This window comes from Mobula birostris, chromosome 29 (genome assembly GCF_030028105.1).
Source record: "Mobula birostris isolate sMobBir1 chromosome 29, sMobBir1.hap1, whole genome shotgun sequence".
Lineage (NCBI taxonomy): Eukaryota > Metazoa > Chordata > Chondrichthyes > Myliobatiformes > Myliobatidae > Mobula > Mobula birostris.
The window spans coordinates 19,200,212-19,226,071 of NC_092398.1; the positions used below are offsets into that span (position 1 = coordinate 19,200,212).

The 25,860-nt window shown below is 46.7% G+C and overlaps 2 protein-coding genes across 2 annotated transcripts in view; one reads left to right on the forward strand and one right to left on the reverse strand.

The window, feature by feature from the left end:
• The window catches only part of LOC140190270 (uncharacterized), a 103,526-nt gene extending 97,778 nt beyond the window's left edge, over positions 1-5,748 (reverse strand). The window contains exon 1 of the mRNA XM_072246851.1: positions 5,628-5,748. Coding sequence (XP_072102952.1) covers positions 5,628-5,697 — 70 coding nt within the window. The 5' untranslated portion in view covers positions 5,698-5,748. The remainder of the gene's footprint in view (positions 1-5,627) is intronic.
• A 2,841-nt stretch (positions 5,749-8,589) lies between these two features.
• Positions 8,590-25,589, forward strand: grwd1 (glutamate-rich WD repeat containing 1). The gene is made up of 7 exons (XM_072246849.1): positions 8,590-8,772; positions 10,967-11,084; positions 12,037-12,205; positions 13,736-13,949; positions 21,784-21,926; positions 24,107-24,304; positions 24,596-25,589. Exons 1-7 carry the CDS (start codon positions 8,601-8,603, stop codon positions 24,908-24,910), a joined length of 1,329 nt encoding a protein of 442 aa, XP_072102950.1. The 5' UTR covers positions 8,590-8,600; the 3' UTR covers positions 24,911-25,589.
• Positions 25,590-25,860: the final 271 nt, after the last annotated feature.

Consider the following 25,860-nt stretch of genomic DNA (forward strand, 5'->3'; position numbering starts at 1 on the left):
TTTAAAACAGAAACGAGGAGGAATTCCAGGGAGTGGTGAAAGTGTGGAATTTGTTTACAACAGGTATATTTAAGGCAGAGGGTGATAGGTTCTTGATTAGTCAGGGCATGAAGGGGAGTAGGCAGGAGATTGGGACTGAGAGGAAAATGGATCAGTCATGATGAAATGGTGGAGCAGTCTGCACTGTAGCGTGTGAAATAAATAAATATCAATATAACAGATGAGTTATCAACCTTCTCTCCATTCCTCACTGCTTTCAATCTCTTTATCTCAGTCACCAACCATCCTTTAATATTTTCCTTTAGTTCGTCTAAGTCGGGGTGGCCGGCCTTTTACATTGTTCACGCATGCGTTCAGATGCGCCAACTTGTTCACGCATGCGTTCAGATGCGCCATACAACTCTTGTCCCCCCATTCAATTCTTGCAAAAATATGTTAATATAGATATATTTAGCAGTTTTACATGATATATTGATTTAATACAAAAACAAGATGAACATTACTTACCTTAATGAGACTTTTAACAAATATATTTTGTCTTTTTCTGATTTCTTCCTTTTTCTTAAGCACATATTCTTTCCGTAACTCAGACCCGAGCACGAGCTTCAGTTTTCCTTCTATTTCAGTCTGATGTTGTGTTTTATAGTGTCTATTAAGATCATGTCTTCCATTATGTGAGAAAATGTTTTCACAAACAATGTACAATGGTTTTCCTGACGGACCCGCTGTAAGTCAGAACTCATTTTCCCTCTGTTCATTGAATTCACGCTTACTATCACTTTCTGCTTTTCTTTTGCACTGTGATGGGTAATTGAATGTAACAACAAGGCTTAATTTTCGAGAAAGTACAAAAATGCAAATATTCACAAAGGACGAACTAAACACAACTCCGTAGCGCACGAGTGTCAATTGTAAACTGACTGGCGAAAACCTGCGACGCACCGCCGGTGCAGACGCCTGGCACCTCAGGATCAAACAAGCATCAAATGTTTATTAATAGGATGCTGCCTAGCCTGCTGCAGCATTTTGTGTGTGTGTTGTTTCAATTTCCAGCATCTGCAGATTTTCTCGTATCAAACGCGTATTGAACAGTTATGGAGCGACTGCAGAACAAAAGTCCTTCTTTCCTAGTTTGACTCACTGAACTTTTTTTAAAATTGAAAACAGATTAATGTGAAAGAAGATAACATTCGCCAAAAGATGTACACGAAATAATAAAATCGCTAAAAAATAATTTCTAAGTTTTAGATTTATTCTCAGTAAAACCCATTCCCAGCTCTAAGCTACTTGAATTCCTGTTAGAGATTTTTGTTCTACAAATCGGTTTTTGGTTAATACTTCTTGCATGAGTAGGCTTACTTTTTTATTATTATCACTGGGGATGAAATGCGCCACTTCTAATCATCCAATCCAATCATAGGTTGCCGACCCCTGCTCTAAGTTTTCTTCAATTGTTATTCCCCGTTACACTAGACAACAAAGATTTTGCTTCCTCAATACTTTCGGGCGTGTCTTATGGATTTTGGGCTGCTGATCATGAAACTAACCATAGTCATAGTCATAGTCATACTTTATTGATCCTGGGGGAAATTGGTTTTTGTTACAGTTGCACCATAATAATAAATAGTAATAGAACCATAAATAGTTAAATAGTAATATGTGAATTATGCCAGTAAATTATGAAATAAATCCAGAACCAGCCTATCAGCTCAGGGTGTCTGACCCTCCAGGGGAGGAGTTGTAAAGTTTGATGGCCACAGGCAGGAATAACTTCCTATGATGCTCTGTGCTGCATCTTGGAGGAATGAGTCTCTGGCTGAATGTACTCCTGTGCCCACCCTGTACATTATGTAGTGGATGGGAGACATTGACCAAGATGGCATGCAACTTAGACAGCATCCTCTTTTCAGACACCACCGTGAGAGAGTCCAGTTCCATCCCCACAACATCACTGGCCTTACGAATGAGTTTGTTGATTCTGTTGGTGTCTGCTACCCTCAGCCTGCTGCCCCAGCACACAACAGCAAACATGATAGCACTGGCCACCACAGACTCGTAGAACATCGTCAGTATCGTCCGGCAGATGTTAAAGGACCTCAGTCTCCTCAGAAAATAGAGACGGCTCTGACCCTTCTTGTAGACAGCCTCAGTGTTCTTTGACCAGTCCAGTTTATTGTCAATACGTATCCCCAGGTATTTGTAATCCTCCACCATGTCCACACTGACCCCCCTGGATGGAAACAGAGGTCACCGTACCTTAGCTCTCCTCAGGTCTACCATGAAATTTCCATAACATGCCCTATCTTTTTCAAAAAATCACCAATATTTGTTATTTCAATTCATAATTCAAGTCATTTAAAATGTTGTCCACGATGTAAACTGCAAAGTTTTCTATCTTGTCCAGGCATGCCTGGGGATGCTCAGACAGGGTGGATGCTGCACAGTGGTACAGAGTTTAGAAGGGCTATAAACTTCAGAAACAGAATCAGAATCAGGTTTATTATCAACGGTATGTGACCGGAAATTTGTTAACTTAGCAGCAGCAGTTCAATGCAATACATAATCTAGCGGACAAAAATAATAATAATAATAAATAAACAAGTAAATGAATTACGTATATTGAATAGATTTTGAAAAAAAAACATGCAAAAAATATAAATACTGTATATTTTTAAAAAGCGAGGTCGTGTACATAGATTCAATGTCCATTTAGGAATCAGGTGGTAGAGGGGGAAGAAGCTGTTCCTGAATCACTGAGTGTCTGCCTTCAGGCTTCTGTACCTCCTACATGATGCTAACAGTAAGAAAAGGGCATACCCTGGGTGTGAAGGATTTTGATATTTGAGACAGATGCTTCTCAGAATAACTGATTCCAAGAGTAATGAAGGGACTTTTGTTGGTCCACAAATCAAACAGATCATCAATGACAGGTCATTTGAAGAATTTCTAGTGGGACTGGAGAAAATCACGTGGAAGACATTCAAGGATGTTGTTGATCATTTTCTTTGCAACTACAGAACTCTAATCTATGTGCAGCTGAAAGCCAACATGTTCCAAGCATAAAAAACTATGAAGTGCAACATGTCACCAAAGATTAAATTTCTGCACTTCCATTTCAGCTCGAAGTTTTCGGACGGATGGACTCAGTGTGGTCGGCTGCTTCCAAGGCATCGGCAAGTTGACGGTGCCTGGAGGTTTATGGCAGGGAGTTTCTCCTTTTTGTAGCCGCTATCGGGGACTCGGGAGTCGATCGACTCAGGGACTTTTGAGACTTTATTTACCGTGCCCATGGTTTGTTCTTCATCAAATTATGGTATTGCTTTGCACTGCTGTAACTATATGTTATAATTACGTGGTTCAGTCATTGTTAGTCTTTGGTCTGTCCTGTTTTCTGTGATATCACTCCGGAGAAACATTGTATCATTTCTTAATACATGTATGCATTTCTAAATGACAATAAAAAGAGGACTGAGTGCTCTCATAATCTAATCTAATAATCTAATTTAGATTTATTCCCTGCAAATCTTGGTGCTGTTAGTGTCCAACATGATGAAAGATTTCACCAGGACATGAGAGGCACAGAGAAACAGTATCAGGGCAACTGGAATCCATCAATGTGGCTGATTATCGTTAGATACTTAAGTGAGAAGCCTCAGACACTGAGTACAAATGAAAATCATCAACAAAACATTTTTAGCTGAGTTGAACTACTGCAAGGCATCAGCACCATCATGCAATTAAACACATTATATTCAATACGAGTTAATTTTGTGTTTCTTCAAATTCCTGCGTGATACAAGTAGCCTGAAATTATATTTGAGTTCAGCTTCAAGTGATCTATCAGAAACAAAAAAAAATTCTGAGGAAGCAACACATTAGAAAAAAAAACTGTTGTCCAATGTTATGACTCCTTTAACATTATTTTTTATAGATTAGATTATGAGGACACGCAGTCCTCTTTTATTGTCATTTAGTAATGCATGCATTAAGAAATGGTACAATATTCCTCCGGTGTGATATCACAGAAACACAGGACAGACCAAGACTGAAAAACTGACAAAACCACATAATTATAACATATATATAATTACAACAGTGCATCAATACCATAACTTGATGAAGAACCGGCCATGGTCACAGTAAAAAAGTTTCAAAGTCTCTCGAATGTCCCATATCTCACGCAGAAGGGAGAAGGAAGAAAACTCTCTCTGCCATGCCCGACCACAGTCCGACTCTTGAGTCGCCCGAAAACTTCGAGCCTCCGATCAGCCTTCCGACACCGAGTACCGAGCACCATCTCTTCTGAACGATTCAACCTCAATCTCGGTCGCCAGCAGCAGGCAAAGCCGGGGATTTTGGGGCCTTCCCTCCGGAAGATTCTCGATCGCCCAGTAGCAGCGGCAGCAAACCGGCGTTTCAGAAATTTCTCCAGATGTTCCTCTGTGCTTTCACGTCTGTCTCCATCAAATCAGAATTGTCCACGGCCCCTATTTAATGGATACGATATCATTTTCACTGGAGAGCTGCGCGCACACGGCGCACTGCTATCTTCTCCTCCCCCTAACCTTCTCTTTTCTATAACCTCTCTTTCACCAAAATTTTGTACCTTCATTGTTTTGTCCCTCTGCTCCAAGTTTTTATAAACAACCAACAGAGCTCCATCATGCAGAATCTTTGCCGTACTCATCTGCCCTATTAGATTATTAGTCAGTGCTACTGAACTCAATACTCCACTCCCTTACTTAAACTTAATTTACTGCCCTGGCACTTAGAGCAACAGTGAAGATCCTCCATCTCTGGTGATAATCAGGGCTTCCTTCCTCCTGTCAGTAGCTTCCTCCCAGTTTTCACTACTGTCAAGCATGCAAGTCCTGGGTGGAGACTTGGCAATACCGTCGCACTCAGATGTAGTAGGATTCTTTATTGCTGTTTCCGTAACAATTTTGTTTGACCAGTCAGGGTTATTAGCCCTGAGCTGCAGGGCCAGATTAACCTAGTAGCAAGAATAGCATATGCTACGGGCCCCGCATTTTCGAGGGCCCCGCCCGCACTAAATGCTTGCAAGCTGCAGTCTGGTGAAATCGGCATCTCACCGTATTCTTGCGACTGTAAGAGTGAGTTTTGGGTGGACGATTCATTTACACTTAAATAAATGACTTCAGCCATCAGTCTTCTGCCCTTTGGCAAAGTACTGTGGATTGAGTTCATAACAATGCATTTCCTAAAAGCTGTGGACCCAGTTTCATTTGTAACAGTGCATCTCTGGTGCCTCTGAGACAAGAATGCTAAGTTTACAGGTAGTTGCGAAGACACCATATCTATGCTTTTTGAATATGAATTGCCCTCTATGTTAACAGGTAACATACCAAATAATGTATTCTGGATTTAAACTTACATTCCTAAAGTCCATGAATGCCAGTTTAGGCATACTGGCACCAGTAGAATGAATTTAATCAAAAGATGTGAAAACTTCAAGGAATTGTCTATACTTGTAACTATGAGCTGTCCTTTGGTGTTCAGCAAAAAAATATCGAGCCTCAATCACAAGGCGGTTAGACCTGTTCTGCCAGGGGTCTCTGCCTGCTGTAACCTTGTTTTGTCGAATAAAGAAACTGCCTTTTACCTACCGGTAACACAACGCTCTGTGATTTCATCCACGCCACAACAACGACGATCTGGCAACGCTGGTGTTTTCATGTCGGGGGAGCTGCATGCTGCAGGGTACGGTATGTGTTGGCTCCTTGTTGCGTCGTGGTGACCTTTGTGCTGTCCCCCACGCCCCCAAGTCGCTGCAGCGTGTGATGTTGCGCCACACCCCCCAGCGGCGCCGCGGTGAGCCTGCGACAGGGGATGTGCAATTGAACAGTTTTATGTGACCCAGTTCATGATTCTTCATTTTTTTCCTGATTTTAGGTAGTCCAAACCAGCTCAGGAATATACAAGATTGGATTAGACTTTGAGTTTCAACCTGTATTTCCCAATTGAAATGAGCCTCAATAAGCAACTAAACAGATAATTTTCAGAACACTTTTCCTAGTTGGTTGTTGAGTGCATGCGATCCACACGCGCTCATAGCCACAACAGTCACATAAGATTGTTATTGTTCACCAGTCTTTGTTGATACCGCTACTTAGCTTTTGTAACATAAACGATTTGTTTGAAATGCATATTTCAGTATTTTTTTCCATTGCAGATGGTAATGAGCAACAGAGCCAGAGATATTGGACGTCGTTATGCTTCTGGAAGTGCAAAACATAAAGCGAAGGAAGAAAAAGAAAGAGGAGACCAACTCAAAAACACGTAAGTTGACAGAATATTTTTGATGTTGATATTGGCGCCAAACAAGACCTTGTAGAGTTACAGTTGTACAGTTTGATAACTGACAATTCTTCGGAGTCATGTTTTCCAAATGTAGAAAATGCCTTGCGCATCTGTTTGTCACTCATGGTTACCAACTGCAGTGGAGAACGCTCATTTTCAAACCTGAAAAGGACTAAAAATGAATTAATGAGCACCATGAGATTGAACAATCTCACTCTAATGAGCACTGAACATGAATTTCTGCGTAAAATAGACATTTACAGTATCAACAAATTTTCTCATGCTAAATGTAGAAAATCTAACTTTTAAGGTGTGGTTTTGTTACTTTTGACATTTGAAATTGATGCCTACGTGTAAGTAATACTATTACTGAAGTGTCAGACATTTGTCGTATTATCTGGCTGTATAGCAAATGAAAAAAATTGAATTACTTTACTATGCAAGTAAATAATTTATGTTTTAATACTTATGTGCATTTTTAAATTTAGGGCCCCTTTATAAAGTATACTACAGGCCCCGCACTAGCTTAATTTGGCCCTGCTGAGCTGAATTCCAGGACCTGAGGGGCTTAAATTTAAACATCACTTTAAACTCCTCTTCTATCACCGTCCTTCGAGTTGATCTTTGTCCTCTATCATCATCAGTTTCTTGTTTATTTCTACTTTTCCTATTCGTCTCCACTTTCTTCCACTCCTCATAGTCCCTTACATCCTCCTCTACCGTCCCACCACTACCTGCTATCACAGTTCAGATTATGCCTAACTGACACTTCTGTCACCCTGTTGTCACTCTGAACGGCGCTCAGATTCCAACCCCTCTCGATCTGCAACTCAGCTGAACCTCTTGACCATGTCTGCGTGCTTTGAGTTGCTGCCACATGATTGGCTGATTAGGTAATTGCATGGACGAGCAGGTGTGGAGGTGTCCCTATCGAAGTGCCTTCTGAGTGTGTTTGCAACAGCATCGCAGACACGGAGCGCCAGGGGCAGAACATTCAAGATTCAAGATTGTTTAATGCCACTTCCAGTACGCAAGGGTCAAGGAGACCCAGGTAATTATTACTCTAGATCCAATTCAGCACAAAAAAAACACAGTAACAAAAAGAAATACAATTAATATATATATATATTCAATAGCTTATTTACATATATTGACCTGAGTCCATAAAATGATCAGGAACCGGGAGAGATCGTGTGTGATGTGCACTCCCAGGTGTTTGAAACATTTCGCTGTTTCTACTGCTGTGCAGCCGATGTAAAGAGGGGTGTGGGTGGTGCGAGTTCTCTTGAAGTCGATAACCATCTCCTTTGTCTTGTTGACATTGAGGAAGAGGTTATTTGCCTGCACCATGCCTTGACCCCTTTCACCTCAAAGATCAAAGGAAACTTTGTTATCAGGGTACATATATGTCACCATATACCACCCTCAGTTCATTTTCTTATGTGCAAACTCAGCAAATCTATGGAATAGTAACTATAACAGGATTAATGAAAGATCAGCCAGAGTGCAGAAGACAACAAACTGTGCAAATGGGAACATAAATAAGTAGCAAGAGATTTAACGAGAACAAGAGATAAAATTCTTGAAAGTGAGTTCATTGGTTGTGGAAACATTTTGATTTCTACAGACCGTCTCCTCGTTATTGGTGGTGAGCCCCACCACATAATTAAACAAAAATTATAATATTTAAAAAATTATGCAAGAACGAATGCAACTAGAACAAAAACAAGTCTATTGTAATGCAAAGTGGTCATAGTATTGCTGTAGGGTTGTGCCAGCTGGTTCCAGAACTGAATGGTCGAAGGGAAGAAGCTGTTTCTGTACATGGTGGTGTGGGGCTTCAGTCTCTCTCTGTCGCTCTCGCTCCCTCCCAGTCTCCATGCTCTAGTTCCCTCCCTCCTCTTCCCTTTTTCCCTCACCCCTACCACCCTTCACCTCCTCTCCACCTCTCTCCTCTCCCTCCCTCCCTACTCTCACTCCCCATCGCTCCCCCTCTCTCTGCTCTCTCACTCTGTTCCCCTCTCTCCATCCTGCACTCCTCAAACAGGCTAGACTAACTGAACGGTCTGGTCTTGTTTTGCGTAAAGGCTAGAAGTGAAGAGCTAGCCCTTTTTTAAAGTACGGAGAAGACGGACTGAAGGGCCGCTGTGCCCCCCCCCCTCCACCCCGGGAGAGCCGAGCACGTGCCTCCATGCCATTACTTGATGAAAGATGGCGGCCGACAATGTGCGCTCTGCCGGAAGCTTCCGCCCATTTCCGGTGATCTGCCTTTATGGAAGATGGCGGAGGAGGACGGTCGCAACTCGTGGAGTATCGGCGATAGCGACATGAAGGAGGCGGACAACGAGGCATCGGCGCCCCGAGTCTACTTGCCGGGGCAGCCGCTGGCTGAGGGCGAGGAGTTAGTCCGCGATGAGTCCGTCTATCGGCTATACCACCGGGCGCAGAGCGGTAATATGAGAGACGGGATGGTGGGAGCGTTCCTCCAAATGGGGCAGCATTTAGAGGGGCCGCAGAGCCTCACAGCACGGGTACAGACCCTTCGGCCCAACTAGTCCGTTCTGACCACAGTGCCCATCCAGCCAATCCCATTTTCCTGCGTTCTGCCCATGCCCCTCCAAAGTTCAAAACTTTAAAGTGAATTTATAATCAGAGTACGAGTACGAATTGTAATCAGAATCACTTTAATATCACCGGCGCCAGCAGTGAAATTTGTTGTTTTGCGACAACAGTACATTGCAATACAGAATAAAGACTATAGATACTATATATATATATATATATATATATATATATATATTTATATTACTATATATATTCTATCAGTAATTAGCGCAGAAAACCAGGGGTTTACCACCTTTTTCTTGCAGCTGTACATACTTTGATTATTAAACATACTTTGAACTATTAAATACTTATATACAGTAGCGATAAATTGGACTCTAATTCATTGTGATCTTCCACCTTACTGTCTACTTGCTCTGCACTTTCTCTGGAACTGTCCCAGTTTATTCTGCATTTTATTATTGTTTTCTCTTGTTCTACCTCAATGCACTGTGTAATGATCTGATCGATATGAACAGTGTGCAGGACAAGCTTTTCACTGTGTCTCGGAAATTCAAACTGCCACCACCCCTGGCAGCACATTCCAGGCATCCATCACTAGCTCTGTAAAAGAAAACTTCCCCTATGCATTTCCTTTGAAGATGCTGGCTGTCTGATTCATCTGTCACCCAACTCTTTTTCCTCTCCTCCTCAATGTTAATGGCAGTTGGCAGTCCAACTGAAAGAGATACATTGCTGCCACCAACTGGACTGGAGTGTGGTGTAGAGAGTTGGGAAATAAAACCCCTATTAGTTCTTTATCAGATGAAAACCAAATTACCCCATACCAGGCAGCACATTCCAGGCATCTACCACTCTCTGAGTAAAAAAACTTACCTCTCACAGCCCCTTTGAACCTACCCCCTCTCATCTTCAATGCATGCTGTCTGGTATTAGACATTTCAACCCTGGGAAACAGCTACTCTCTATTCACGCTATCTGTGCCTCTCATAATCTTGTAAGCCTCTATCAGATCTCCCCTCAGCCTCCAGCGCTCCAAAGAAAACAGCCTAATTTTATCCAGCCTCTCGTGATAGCACACACCCTCTAGACCTCGCTGTGGCCCTTGCACCTGTTTTTGTGTCTGCACTGCACTTTCTTTGTAGCTTTTAAACTTTATTCTGCATTCTGCTATTGTTTTTTCCCTCGTTCGACCTCAATGCATTGTGTAATGATCAGATCTGTATGAACAAGCTTTTCACTGTGTCTCGGAACATATATCACTCCGAGATAGCTTCTTTGACTCCTATGTTTTGGTCATGTCCTCTGTTGAAAAAATATTGGAAAGATATTTTTGATACTATCTCAACTGCTTTGAATATTGATTTACACCTTCACCCTATTAGTGCCATTATTGAGTTACCAATGATAGAATCAAGTTATTTAACCTCTTCAGCTTGTCGGATGATTGCATTTCTTACATTGATGGCTGGAAGATCCATTTTGCTGAATTGGAAAGAGATTAATCCTCCCGCCACATTTCATTGGTTCTCTCAAACGAAGCTGTGTTTAAATTTGGAAAAAATTAGAAGTGTTGTTTATGATCCCTCTATTAAATTCAAAAAGACTTGGAGGCTACTTATTCAACATTTTCATATGATGTAATTTGACCTTTTCCAAACTTATTCTATTTCTTTGTAATATTTGTTGAGAGGAACGGAGTTGATGATACTAATGGTTCCTTTTTTTATGATGTTACATAACAGCCCATGTCTTTTTTTTCCTTAGTTTAGTTGATTAACACTGTTTAGGTTTTTTGGGGGATATATTTTTTTTTCCTTTTTCATAATTTTTTTTTTGATTTTTTTTTTGTCTTATATTGTTCATCTGTATCCTGTATGATTGGGAGATTTAACACTCATGTGTCAACTGGGCTTATATTTAACTTTGTTAACTACAACAATGTATTCCCAGTAACTTTGTATCGGTATTATGGTATGTTTATTATTATGAAACTAATAAAAAGATTGGAAAAGAAAAAAGAAAGAAAGGAACATATAATAGTAAATAACAAATTTCACTTCCTCTCCTCATCACCCAGGGGCACCATGCCTGAGCTTTGACATCATCCGGGACGAGCTGGGCGAGGAGCGGACCGAGTTCCCCCTGACCGTCCACCTGTGCGCGGGGACGCAGGCGCTTACTGCCCAGGCCAACAGGTCGGTGTGGACGGGGAACGGGCAGGTGATTTAGTTGGGGGTGTTTATGGTACATAGAGGTGGGGAGGGGTAGCAATGGGCTGGCGGGTTGTGCGAGGAGCTTGTCAGGAGTGTGGGATGGACTGTGCTGTTGGTATAGGGGGTCAGGGGCCAGGGTGGGAGCTGACAGGGGGTCAGAAGTGGAAGGGAGGGGGTGGGTCGGACTCAAGACTTCAGAGAGGGTGACGGGTCGGAGGTGAAGGAGCAGCTGATGGGGTTGGGGGTTGGCACAGTGAGAGAGTGACGTGATGCAGCGTCAGGGCGCGGGGGCAACAAGCGGAGTAAGGGGTCAGGGATTAGTGTGTGGAAATGAAGATCGGGGTGAGGGGTCAAGGTTGGAGTGGGGGAGTAACGTGCAGGATTACGGTCAAGGGTGAGGGGGCAATATACAGGGTCAGGAGTTGGGAACAGTATCGGGAGTCAAAGTTCAGGGTGGGAGTGAAGGAGCAGTGTGCAGGGATGTGGGCGAGGGGTTACGGGGTCAAGATGGGGTGAAGGAGAGACATGCGGGATCGGGGGTCACTGGTTGGGGTAAGGGTTCAGGGTCAGAGATGAAGGGATCAAGATGCTGAGGGAGTGATGTGCAGGGTCAGAGGTTAGGGGTTGGAGTACGGGGTCAGGGCAAGGGAGCAATATCCAGGGTGAGGAGTCATGTTAGGGCATGCAGATCTGGGTTAGGTGAGAGGGCAGGGCTTGAGTGAAGGAGCAATGGATGGGGTCGGAATGTGGGTCAATGTTGGTTAAGGGTCAGTGTTCAAGATCAGGGGTTGAGGTGTGACAAATGAGATCGGAGATCAGATATAAGGTTGGAGGACAGAGTCAGAGGTTAGTGATCAGGTTAGGGATTTGGGTCAGGGTGAGGGGTCAGAGGTGAAGGGGTGATTGTGGTTGAGCTCTTCTCGCTCCCCCTCAGGCTGCTGGTGATGAAGATGCACAATCTGCGGGGCAGGAAGGAATCGGACAGGGACTCTGGCTCAGAGTCGGATAGCAGTGACAGCGAGGACGAGGAGGAGGAGAACCAGCGCAGTCCGCGGCTCGACCTCGCTATGGTGCCCCACTACGGGGCCATCAACCGAGTCCGGGTGAGAGGCAGCTCCGGGCTCCCCTTCCACCCTCTTCAAGAATATCCCCCTCCATCCCACCCATCCCAGAGTCTGGGGGGAGGCAGCTCGGAACACGTGCCAACATCGCTTACCCCGTCTCCACTTCCCATTCTGTCCAATCCTGTTGCATCCTGTCTCTCCCCCCAACACCGCCCTCACCTCCACTCTTCAAAAACCCCCACCATCATTCTTCTACCTCCAGTCTCTTGCCCATCACACCTTCCTCTCCCTGCCCACATCCCACAGTCACCACCCTCTACCCCTCTGCCACCCCACCCACCTCCTTCATAGTGCTCTCACTCTCGCCCCACCCTTGGGCTCGTTCTCTCATTAACCCCAAGCTGTGTCCCCCACATCCGAGCTGTCTTTCTTTCTTTCTTTCTTTATCAATCTTTTTATTGATTTAAAAGGAGCATAAATACAAACAAGAGGAGAATTATCTCAAATATATATATCAATAACAATACAAACAGAAAGCGAAATAGATATTATCAAGATCATACATAGTGTTAAGCTAGTATGCAGTATGTAATAAAAAAGAAGACAGCTAATTCTCCTCTTATCAACTCATGGAGAGAAAAAGAAACTTTATATTTTTAAATGAAGAAATAAAACCCCCACTACACCGTACAAAAAAAAAGGGACTGGGCAGTCCATTCTGAGGATACAACCAAAAAAAAAAGACTTTCTGATCAAATGTAAAACTTCAAAAAAAAATTGGAAGAGTATTAAATCCAGTCAAATGAAAATATTGAATAAAAGGTCACCAGATTTGCTCAAATTTAAAGGATGTATCAAATGTCCGACTTCTTATTTTCTGTAAACTTAAACAGGACATAATGGAGGAAAGCCCAATAAAAGACAGTTGGTGGAACAGCATGTTGAACCCATCCATCTCCCTCGACCTGTTGGAGACTCAGTACTCCTCTGACTCCTCTCTCCCTGGAGACATCTCGTCTCACTTTTCCCCGCCGACTGTCTTATCCCACTATCTCTGGCCCTCCCCTCTCTCCCCCCGCCCCCGCAACCATTTGGGCACCACGAATGCATAGGATCCTCCAGCTTCCTCCCACAGTCCAAAGATGTTCCAGACAGGTTAATTGGTCATTATAAACTGTCCCATGATTAGACTAGTGTTAATTGGGGATTTTTGGTTTCTGGGTCAACATGGCTCAAGGGGCTGGAAGGGTCTACTCCACACTCTCGCTAAATAACCATCTGTAAACCACCCCCGCCCTCCCACACACACACACACACACACGCATCTGTGATGTCCCCTCTCTCACCCACAGGTAAGGGTCTATAAACTCCCATCTATAGATATGCGTCTATTTCCCACTGCTTCCTCTCACTGATGTGCATCTATAAACCCCTACCTCTCCCACCCTCAGGTTTCCTTCTATTCTCTCTCCCAACAGGTGACAGCCACTAACCCTCACAGATGTGTTTATCGATCTCTCTCTCTCTCTCTCCCCTTCTCCCTCTCTCCCCCACCCTTCCTCCCCACAGGTGAGCGAAGTGCAGGGCTGCCCGCTGGCCGCGCTCTGGTCCGAGAAGGGCCAGGTGGAGGTGTGGGACATGCGTCCGCAGCTCGAAGCCGTCTCCGACCCGCGCGCCATGCAAGTCTTCCTCCAGGAGCGCCAGGGCAAACTCCAGCCGCTCTTCACCTTCGCCGGCCACATGACCGAGGGCTTTGCCCTGGACTGGTCGCCCACCATCCCCGGTGAGTCCCCTCCGACCGGCTCCCGCCCGTGGTATTCTGTTATTTTTGATCCAAGTTTCTTTCAGAAGTCAGGAAAGAGGCACAAAACCTGTTGCTTCATGATTGTTCCGTTTGCACTTAACAAAACAAAGGATTGAAAAATGGACAGTGAAGGAAGACAGAAGCAAATAGAAGATGGAGCTGCATGGTCATCTCTTTTTGTTAGGCCATCCATTGGTCAGAGTCAACCGGTCAACCATGGATGTTGCGTCCGACCTGCCATACGCAATCCAGAGCAGTACGGTAGGGAGAGCAAGCTGTTGCCCATGTTGCAGGCTGCCCCTCTCCATGCGGGTGGAAAATCCAAAGGAACGGCAGAAACCGAGATAACTTGGCACCAGCGGCGTTGCAGGAGTTGCCGGTCAACGTTCAACTCCGTGTAGGCCTTCCTCAGGGGCACCAGCTCCGGATTTTTCCACAGGGTTCACAGGTTTCCCCCGCTATCCGAAGGTAGAGCGTTCCTCTGAAACGGTTCGTAAGCCGGAATGTCGTAAAGTGAAGAAGCAATTACCATTTATTAATGTGGGAACAATTTTTGAGCTTTCCCAGACCCAAAAAATAACCTACAAAATCATGCCAAATAACACATAAAACCTAAAATAACAGTAACATATAGTAAAAGCAGGAATGATATAATAAATACACAGCCTATATAAAGCAGAAATACTTTTCTGCAGCACTGTCTAGCGCAGCGAAAATCTCGCGGAAGTGCTCTCGGCAAAAACACTCTCTCCAGTAACCTTTAAGCTATGAAGCTGCCAAATCATACCAAATAACACGTAAAAATACACAGCCTATATAAAGTAGAAATAATGTATGTACAGTGTTGTTTCACTTGCCGGAATCGGGAAGACTCCAATAAATTGCAGTTTCGTCACAATTAAACGCTTGCTTATATGAATAACCACCTGACACAATCAGCAGTCGCCTCTGATCTGGGCCGACATTTACGTGCCGGGCGGCACCTAATTAATTAGCTTGTTTATTTCGGCTTTTTTCTTAAAGATGTGCGGGGTGTGTCCCAACTACCGCTGCATTCTTCGCGGCAATGTATCAGTCCGCGGCCCGGAGGTTGGGGACCACTGCTTAAACTATGAAGCTGCCCTCGCCTCAGAAACCGTTCAAACCACCCATGACTACCTTTAAATTCCACTTTCATCACCATCGTCCAGTGCTTTCTGTTTTAGCTTATTAAAAAGACTGACTGATTTCTCCTTAAATATAAGAAAACTTAAAGGAACACCACGCTTTGTACACCCATCAATCCACTCAAGCAATAGACTTTCCATTTTATCCATTATTGGATGCCGACTAAGAGAGACCACTTTGCTACGAGCAGAACCAACAGCAACATCGGCAGCTTTCAAAATTCTTTCTCTCTGTGTGTGAATGGTGGACACAGGCAAGTTCAACGCGCGGACAATGTCCTTAGTTCATTCACCACGATCGAAACGTTTAATTATGTCTAGTTTTACGCTAAGTGTAACACCCTTACAAGCTCTTTTAGGCTTTTCTGATACCTTAGAACTCATCTTGCTAACGGATGCACAAAATAAATCGAGATAAAGCATGTGTTTAAGCAGTGCCAGCTAGAATGCAGTTCCGGGGGAGGAGCTTGGCTGTTCGGGCACAAGCTGTCTTTTCTCATAACAGTGAAAACACCTCCTGTTAGCGAAAACAGGTAACTAATGTAGGTCTTTCGTAACAGTAAGGTGTCGTAAAGCGAACATTCAGAAAACGGGGGCCACCTGTACACCCAAAACCTTCCCCATGAGTGGCATACCCGCAAGACAGCAGAGGTTTGAGATCAGGGTTTTCCTTCTCGATGAGCTGCCAACCATAGCTGACGAGCCCCAGCTCTCCGAAGCGACTGGTTTCAAGGCACCAGTAACCCGCCTTTGCCCCTTCTCGTCAGGAGAAAAGGTTGTGCCAGGCTTAGTAGCTAAACTACACATGAGGGCCAGGAGCTGGACTTGGTTGTCAGAAACTATTAGAGACACATGCCATTGGGAGCATTTAATATGTAGTGGAAGCTTATCCCCACAACCACACCTGGCTTTGATGACCTTAACGAACCAGCTCTTTTTACACACCATTGGTAAGAAACATTCCACTCAAATTTGTAGACAGAATCAACCAGTCATATAGCCTCTATTCAAATAATGCAATACCAAGAGAACTTTACAGAATTATACAGATGTCACCACTAGGTGGCGCACTGAACAATTGCATATACTTACTGTGACCACTAGGAAACATACTAAACAGTTATATGTATATAACTTGTTCTTCTATTCCCCACTCTGACCTTTTAATTCTTTTCACCTGCCTATTACTCCTCCCCCCCGTCCCCTCCTCCTTCCCTTTCTCCTATGGTTCACCTTCCTCTCCGGTCAGATTCCTTTCTTTCCCAGCTCTTCATCTTTTCCACCCACCTGCCTTCACCTATCACCTTCCAGCTAGCCTCCTTCTGCTCCTCACACCTTTTTATTCTGGCATCCTCCCCCTTCCTCCTCACTCCTGAAGAAGGGTCTCAGCCCGAAACCTTGACTGTTTATTATTTTCCATAGATGCTGACTGACCTGCTGAGTTCCTCTGTGTTTTGTGTGTGTTGCTTTGGATTTCCAGCATCTGCAGACTTTCTTGTGTTTATGATTATGTATAAGTAGTTATAAAAAGTACAAGTAGACATAAAGTAACAATTAAACAGTCTAATCCAACACACCTTTTGGTCTCTGGTTCTCCAAAGTGCAACGTGGGTCGAATCAGAATCAGAATCCTTTATTATCGCCAAGTATGTGGACACACACAGGGAATTTGATGCCGGTTTCCCTGAGCTCTCACTGTACAGAATCAAAAAGCAAACAAAACAATAGTGCAAATAATCGTGAACTATATACAATGAGGTATACCTGTGTATGTACAGATGGACTTGGTTTGTAATAGACTAAAATTCAAGTGTTCATAAGACTGATGGCATACGGAAAGAAACTGTTCTTGTACCTATTTGTCCTGGCATACAGTGATCTAAAGCGCCTACCAGAAGGAAGGAGTTGGAACAGGTGATGTCCAGGGTGTGATGGGTCTACAATGATGCTGCTTGCTGGCTTCTTGACTCTAGATGCATATAAGTCCTGGATCGAGGGAAGCTTCACATCAATAATCCTTTCCACAGCCCTGACGGTTCTTTGGAGTCTATTCTTGTCTTGTTTGGTAGCTGACCCAAACCAGACAGTGATGGATGAACAGAGAACAGACTGGATTATTCCTGAATAGAATTGAATCAGCAGCTCCTGAGGCAGGTTGTACTCCCTGAGTTGACGTAGGAAATACAACCTCTGCTGAGCCTTTTTGATAAGAGTGTCCGCGTTGGGTGTCCACTTCAGGTCCTGGGAGATTGTGACACCCAGAAACCTGAAGGTCTCCACAGCAGACACAATACTGTTGAGTATAGTGAGTGGGGGGGAGTATTGGGGGGCTCCTCCTGAAGTCCACTGTCATCTCCACAGTCCTGAGCGGATTTAGCTCCAGATTGTTCTGACCACACCAGAGGGCCAGCCGTCTGTCTGCAGACTCATCACGGATAAGGCCAGTGACAGTTTTGTCGTCTGCAAACTTCAGGAGTTTAACAGATGGATCCTGTGAGGTGCAGTCATTAGTGTAAAGGGAGAAGAGCAGTGGGGAGAGCACACATCCCTGGGGGGCACTGGTACTGATTGTCCAGGTGCTAGAAATGATGCTCCCCAGCCTCACTTGCTGCACCCTGTCAGTCAGGAAGCTTGTGATCCACTGACAGATGGCGGGGGAGACAGTGAGCTGGGTGAGTTTGGAGTGGAGGATTTCTGGGACGATGGTGTTGAACGCCGAGCTGAAGTCAACGAACAGGACCCTCGCAGAAGTTCCTGGATTGTCGAGGTGTTGTAGTATGTAATGCAGTCCCATGTTGACTGCATCATCCACTGACCGATTTGCCCGATAAGCAAACTGCAGGCGTCCTGTGATGTCCTTCAGGTGAGCCAACGCTAGTCTCTCAGAGGACTTCAAGACCACAGATGTCAAGGCAACAGACAATAGTGTGGAAATAGGCAAATTGCAGTGGCTCCAGGTCCTTCTTGAGACAGGTGTTAATTCTAGCCATGACCAGCCTCTTAAAACATTTCATCACCGTAGATGTGAGTGCTACTGGACGATAGTTGTTGAGCCACTATTTGGGGCGGTATAATTGTTGCCCTTTTGAAGCAGGTGGGAACTTCTGACTGTAGCAATGAGAGGTTGGAGATGTATTTGAACATTCCCACCAGTTGGTTGGCACAGGTTTTCAGAAGCTTACCAGATACTCCATCGGGCCCTGCTAACTTGCAAGGGTTCACCCTCTTGAAAGTTTGTATGTTATGCTTTAGTTTTTCTTGAGAATGCTAATTAACTGCATGATTGTACAAGAGGGCATGTCTGTGCAAAAGTCTTAGACACATGCAAAAAAAATTCTGTAAGGCGAAGATGACTTTGTCTAACAGTCACTGCATACAACATCCGCCACGCTGCACGTATTACACCCTGCTGTCTACGCAATCTCAATGGCTCTCCACACAGCCTCGGATCACTTGGACAATGCAGATACCTATGTCAGGATGCTGTTCATTGGCTATAGCTCAGCATTTAACATCATCATTCCTACAGCCCTTATCGAAAAGCTACAAGATCTAGACCTCTGTACCACTCCCTGTGCAGCTGGATCCTTGACTTCCAAACTGGAAGACCTTATAACATCTCCACCTCACTGACAATTAACACCGGTGCTCCACAAGGATGTGTGCTTAGTCCACTGCTCTACTCTCTCTCCACCCATGATTGTGTGGCTAGGCACACCTCAAATGCCATCCAAAAATCTGCTGGTGGTACAACCATTGCTGGCAGAATTTCAGATGGTGATGAAAGGGCATACAGGAGCGAGATATACCAGTTTGATGAGTGGTGTTGCAGCAACAACATTGTACTCAATGTCAATAAGACCAAAGAAATGATTGTGGACCCGAAAAGGTAAGAAACCAGTCCTTATAGAGGGATCAGAAGTGGAAAGAGTGAGCAATTTCAAGTTCCTGTGTGTCAATATCTCTGAGGACCTAACCTGGACACAACATATTGATGCAACTATAAAGAAAGCAAGACAGTGGCTATATGTCATTTGGAGACTTGGTTTGGCAACTAAAATGCTAAAACTTCTACAGATGTACTGTGGAGAGTGTTCCAACTGGCAGGTGGGTGGGCTATTGCACAGCATCGAATTAAGTTGCAGAAACTTATAAAATTAGTCAGCTCTATCATGGGTACCAGCCTCCACAGTATCTAAAATATCTTCACTGAGTGGTGCCTTTGGAAGGTGGATCCATGATTAAGGATCTCGCCCACCCTGGGCATGCCCTTCTCACACTATTACCATCGGGAAGGAGGGACAGAAGCCTGAAGGCGCACACTCAGCAATTCAGAAGCAGCTTCTTCCCCTCGGCCACCCAACTTCTAAATGACCATTGAACCCATGAACACCACCTCGCTACTTTTCCAATACTTATTTTAACTGAACTATTTAACAGACTTGATGCAACTTGGTTTTTTTTTGTACCCTCGGTTGCTCCTTCCTGATAAGAATAAGGCGTGAGCTGGATGATGGGGGTCCTTAATAATGGACGCCACTTTTTTGAAGCATCGTTCCTTGAAGGTGTCAGTACCATGAAGGCCAATGCCCATAACGGAGCTGACTACGTTTACAACCCTCTGCAGCTTACTTCAATCCTGTGCAGTAGCCCCTCCCATAGCAGACGATGACGCAGCCAGTTAGTACGCTGTCCGTGGTACATCTGTAGAAATTCCAAGTGTTTTTGGTGACAATTCACATCTCCTCAAACTCCAAATGAAATACAGCTGCTGTTGTGCCTTCTTTGTAGCCATCAATATGTTGGGTCCAGGTTAGATCCTCAGCGATCTTGACACCCAGGAACTTGAAATTGCTCTCTCTCTACACTTCTGATCCCTCTCTGAGGACTGGTGTGCGTTCCCTCACCTACCCTTTCTGAAGTCCACAATCAGTCCTTTGGTCTTGCTGATGTTGAGTGCAATGTTGTTGCTGCGATACCTCTCAACTAGCTGATCTATCTCGCTCCTTTACGCCCTCTCAGCACCATCTGAAATTCTGCCAACAACGATTGCATCGTCAGCAAATTTATAGATGGCATTTGACCTGTGCCTAGCCACACAATCTTGGATGTAGAAGTCCTTTGAGGTAGAATAAGGTAAACAATAACATTGCAGAATAAATTGTAACAGCTACAGAGAAAATGCAGTGCAGACAGAAAATAAGGTGCAAGATCAAACGGGTAGATTGTGAGGTCAAGAGTCCAACAACTTATCTACAAGGAAACTATTCAATCGTCTTGTAACAGAGGGGTAGATGCTGTCGAGCCTGTTGGCATGTGCTTTCAGGCTTTTGTATCTTCTGCCCAATTGGGGGGGGGGGTGGTGAAGAGAGAATGTCTGGGGTGGGTGGGGTGTTTGATTACACTAGTTACTTTGCTTCACCGAGACAGTGGGAAGTATAGATATAGTCCGTGGAGGAGAAACTGGTTTCTGTCATGCGCTGAGCTGTGGTCACAACGCCCTACGGTTTTATAACTTTTTTATAGAGCTGCAACATTACCTCAAGTCTCTTGAAGTCAGTCCCCTGACTAATGAAGCCCAACACACCATATGCCTTCTTAACCACCTTCATCAACTTGCGCCACAAGGCAGTCCCACCCAACCCTTTCTCTCCTCGTAACTGAAGCCCTCCAGTCCCAGCAGCATCCTCGTGAATCTTTTCTGCACGCTTCCTGGTTTAATCACACTCTTCTTGTAACTGGGTGACCAGAACTGCACACGTTACTCTATAAATATGGCCTTAACATCCTGTCAGCAAGACCAAGGAACTGTTTGTGGGGTTTGGCACTGATCCTGGGCTTCAGGAGGGATAAGTCAGCAGCTCACTCACCAGTTGGTTCTTGCAGTCATAGGCAGGGTAATTGCCATACTAAAGTGTGATGCATGGGGATAGGATGCTTTTAATTTAAAAATTGTTGAGGGTCAACGAGGACCACCCGACTATCTTCAGCCTGGGAGTTTAGAGCTGCCGAACTCTTTCCACCTTTGATTCTCTCGGTAAATCCCTGATACCCGTCCACCCTTCTCCCCTGAAACAGTAATCAGTACTTCCAGGTTCAAAATTGTTTTTATGTCATTTTCAGTACAGAAGTGTTAAGTTTAAGGGGAACGTGAGGGGGGAAAACTTCTTCGGAGGGTGGTGAGAGTGTGGAACGAGCTGCCAGCACAAGTGGTGCATGCGAGCTCAACTTCAATGTTTAAGCGAAGTTTGGATAGGTACATGGATGGTAGGGATATGGAGGGCCTTCGAAGGGACTAGGCTGTTTAAATGGTTTGGAACAGAGTAGATGGGTCTGTTTCTGTGCTGTACTCTTCTACTATTCCATGAGAACAAAATAATTTTTACTCCAGATCTCATGAAGCGCAAAAACACACACAATACGGTAAAGGATACAATAATAAAAGTACAATAACTATAAATACATAAGATAGCTTATATACGTAGATTGATTGTGTGTCCATAAAGTGACGCTAGGATACACACAGGGTGATTACAGGAAATGATAACTTAGTGGTGGTGGGGTGGGTTAGTGGGTGGAGGTGTCGATCGGCCTTACTGCTCGGGCAAAGTAACCCATGCTGATTCTCACATCGAGGTGTTCTACAGGTCGTCTGGCCAGCGGGGATTGCAAGAAGAATATCCACGTGTGGGAGCCTGGAGAGGGGGGCACCTGGAAAGTAGATCAGCGACCGTACACCGCGCACACCAGCTCTGTGGAGGATATACAGTGGTCACCCAATGAGCCCACGGTAACGAGGGGGGACCCGGGTGGCCACTTGCCCGTAACCTCTGGGGCAGCGGGAGGGGCGGGGAGAGAAGCGTCGTCCTGCCCGTAACCTCTGGGACAGCGGGAGGGGCGGGGAGAGAAGCGTCGTCCTGCCCGTAACCTCTGGGACAGCGGGAGGGGCGGGGAGAGAAGCGTCGTCCTGCCCGTAACCTCTGGGGCAGCGGGAGGGGCGGGGAGAGAAGCGTCGTCCTGCCCGTAACCTCTGGGACAGCGGGAGGGGCGGGGAGTGAAGCGTCATCCTGACCGTAACCTCTGGGGCAGCGGGAGGGGCGGGGAGAGAAGCGTCGTCCTGCCCGTAACCTCTGGGACAGCGGGAGGGGCGGGGAGTGAAGCGTCATCCTGACCGTAGCCTCTGGGACAGCGGGAGGGGCGGGGAGAGAAGCGTCGTCCTAACCGTAGCCTCTGGGACAGCGGGAGGGGCGGGGAGAGAAGCGTCGTCCTGCCCGTAACCTCTGGGACAGCGGGAGGGGCGGGGAGTGAAGCGTCATCCTGACCGTAGCCTCTGGGACAGCGGGAGGGGCGGGGAGAGAAGCGTCGTCCTGCCCGTAACCTCTGGGACAGCGGGAGGGGCGGGGAGAGAAGCGTCGTCCTAACCGTAGCCTCTGGGACAGCGGGAGGGGCGGGGAGAGAAGCGTCGTCCTAACCGTAGCCTCTGGGACAGCGGGAGGGGCGGGGAGTGAAGCGTCATCCTGCCCGTAACCTCTGGGGCAGCGGGAGGGGCGGGGAGAGAAGCGTCGTCCTGCCCGTAACCTCTGGGACAGCGGGAGGGGCGGGGAGTGAAGCGTCGTCCTGCCCGTAGCCTCTGGGACAGCGGGAGGGGCGGGGAGAGAAGCGTCGTCCTAACCGTAGCCTCTGGGACAGCGGGAGGGGCGGGGAGAGAAGCGTCGTCCTAACCGTAGCCTCTGGGACAGCGGGAGGGGCGGGGAGAGAAGCGTCGTCCTAACCGTAGCCTCTGGGGCAGCGGGAGGGGCGGGGAGAGAAGCGTCGTCCTGCCCGTAACCTCTGGGACAGCGGGAGGGGCGGGGAGTGAAGCGTCATCCTGACCGTAGCCTCTGGGACAGCGGGAGGGGCGGGGAGTGAAGCGTCATCCTGACCGTAGCCTCTGGGACAGCGGGAGGGGCGGGGAGAGAAGCGTCGTCCTCACCGTAGCCTCTGGGACAGCGGGAGGGGCGGGGAGAGAAGCGTCGTCCTGCCCGTAACCTCTGGAACAGCGGGAGGGGCGGGGAGAGAAGCGTCATCCTGAAGAGCTAGAGTTATCAGGAGAGACTGAATATGCTGGGAACTAGGGCAGTAAGATATAGTTGCAGAATTAGACCATTCGGCCCATGGAGTCTACTCCATCGTGGCTGAATTATTGTCCCTCTCACCCCCATTCTCCTGCCTTCTTTCTGTAACGTTTGACACAAGAAGCTACAAACCTGCATTTTAAATGAACACAATGACTTGGCCTCCAAGGCAGTGCTAGACAATGAATTCCACAAATTCACCATCCCTCCCTGGCTAAAGAAATTTCTCCTAATCTCTGTTCTGAAGTGACGTACTTGTATTCCGAGGTTGTTACCTCTGGTCCTAGACTCCCCCTCTGCAGGAAACATCACCTCTGTGTCCACAGTATCCAGTCCTTTCAATATTCAATCGGTTTCAATGAGATCCCCACTCATTCTTCTTAGCGCCAATGAGTGCAGGCCCAGTGCCTTCAAACGCTCCTCATACGTTAACCCATTCATTTCTGGAATTTATCATTAATCTCCTCTGGACCTTCTCCAGTTCCTTCCTAGCGTGTCGCACCAGACAGTCAGCCATTCTTGTCTGGCACGTAGTGTCAGGATTGGTCTCCTTTCCGATTAACCGGGTCACGATACGAATGTTCCTGACTCGACCCTTGTTGTTTTACGAGGCCAAGTGGCTAGCTCGACGCTCAACCCGGCACGGATGGAAAGCGTGCTCAGGGGGCGGCCCGACTGGGATTCGAACTCGGGAGCCTTCGCTCCGAAGTCCGGCGCTGATGTCACTGCGCCACCAGCCAGCATATCTTTTCTTAGACTAGGGGCCCAAAAATGCTCACAATCCTCCTGAGTGGGGTCTGACCAATGCCTTGGAAAACCCACAACGTTAATCCTGTTTCACCCTCCCTGCTTGCAGGTGTTTGCATCGTGCTCGGCGGATGCCTCGATCCGGATCTGGGACACGCGGGCCGGTCCAGCCCGGGCCTGCATGCTCAGCACAGAGGGGGCGCACGACGCTGATGTCAACGTCATCAGCTGGAACCGGCAAGAGCCCTTCTTGGCCTCGGGGGGCGATGACGGACTGCTTAAAGTCTGGGACCTGCGACAGTTCCGGGTAAGTACAGAGAGGGGTGGGGGAGTGAGGAGGAGGGGCATGGCGGGCTGCACATGAGCAGGGTGGGGGAGAGAGGGAGAGTAATAAGCTCCGTAATCTCCCACTGGAGTATGACCGCATGGGGAGCGTTGGGGGCTGATGATGCCTCTCTTCTCTATTGTCATAACCTCTCAGCCATCGGGGTGGGGGGGAGTGGGAGGAGATTGTCTGTGACTTGGTTTCCTTTATAACATTTGTGTTATTCTCCCCTATCTCTTCTCCCTTCCTCCCCCTCCCCAATCCGCCCCGCAGGACGGGGTAAGTCTGGCCCGCTTCAAGCTGCACTCAGCGCCCATCACCACGGTGGAGTGGTGCCCCGCAGAGAGCAGTGTGCTGGCGGCGGCCGGGGCCGACGACCTGCTTACCCAGTGGGACCTGGCGGTGGAGCGAGACGTGGACGTGGACGGGGAGCAGACGTCCGACCTGGACCAGCTGCCCCCGCAGCTGCTGTTTATTCACCAAGGCCAGCAGGACATTAAGGAGCTGCACTGGCATCCCCAGTGCCCGGGACTGACGCTCAGCACCTCCCTCTCCGGCTTTGATGTCTTCCGCACCATCAGTGTGTGAGTGCGGGTGGACCCCTCCCCAGTTGCTTGTGCACAGAGCAAGAATGAAGAGTGTAATTAAACACCTTTACTGTGTTGTGATCCCGCTAGGAAACTCGCAGTGAAGGAGCAATGATCCATAAGACGTAGGAGCAGATAGGCCATTTTGCTCTGCTATTCAATCACAGCTGATTTATTATCCCTCCCTCTCAACCCCATTCTCCTGCCTTCTTCCCATAACCTTTGATACCCTGACAACCTATCAACCACCGTTTTTAAATACACCCAATGATTTGGCCTCCACAGCCGAACGTGGCAATGAATTTCAGATTCATCAATCACCTTCTGGCTAAAAAAAAAAATCTACCTCAATCTCCGTTCTAAATGGACGTTGTTCTGTTCCGATGCTGTGCCCTCTGGTCCTGGACTCCCTCATTACAGAAAAGGTGCACACTCAAAAGCCCAAGCAAAAAGGGAGGGGTCTTCTGCACGAAGGTGGCCCGGTACATCTGATACAGTTCACCTCTCCCCCCACCGTTCTCCAGGAGGACGTGGGGGTGGAAGAACCGAAAACTATGCAACAGGAAGACTTGTTTCTCTCTGTATACCAGCGTCCACATGCACGTGACACCCAGAGACTGGCAGCCCGGAGAGCGAGAGAGAGAATTGCCTGTACAATAAAGGACAGTATTTTTACCCCACTGTCTCTCTCACTCAACTGTACTTCCTGCCTACACATCCACCATCGCTCACGGAGGCAAGACCGGGGATCAGCAGCACAGTTCTCTCTCCATTGGGGGGAAAGAGGTTCTCTGCTGTCGAGATTCTCTCTCTGGGTCTCCACTGGTGCAGGTGCTGGGGAGTGATGCTATCCCTCGGTGTATCTGCTCCAGCTGGAGGTGGGTTCTGTCTGGGACAGGCGTGGAGCTGAACAGTGCAGGGAAATGTGATGGTGTAGAAGAGGGAGGTTTT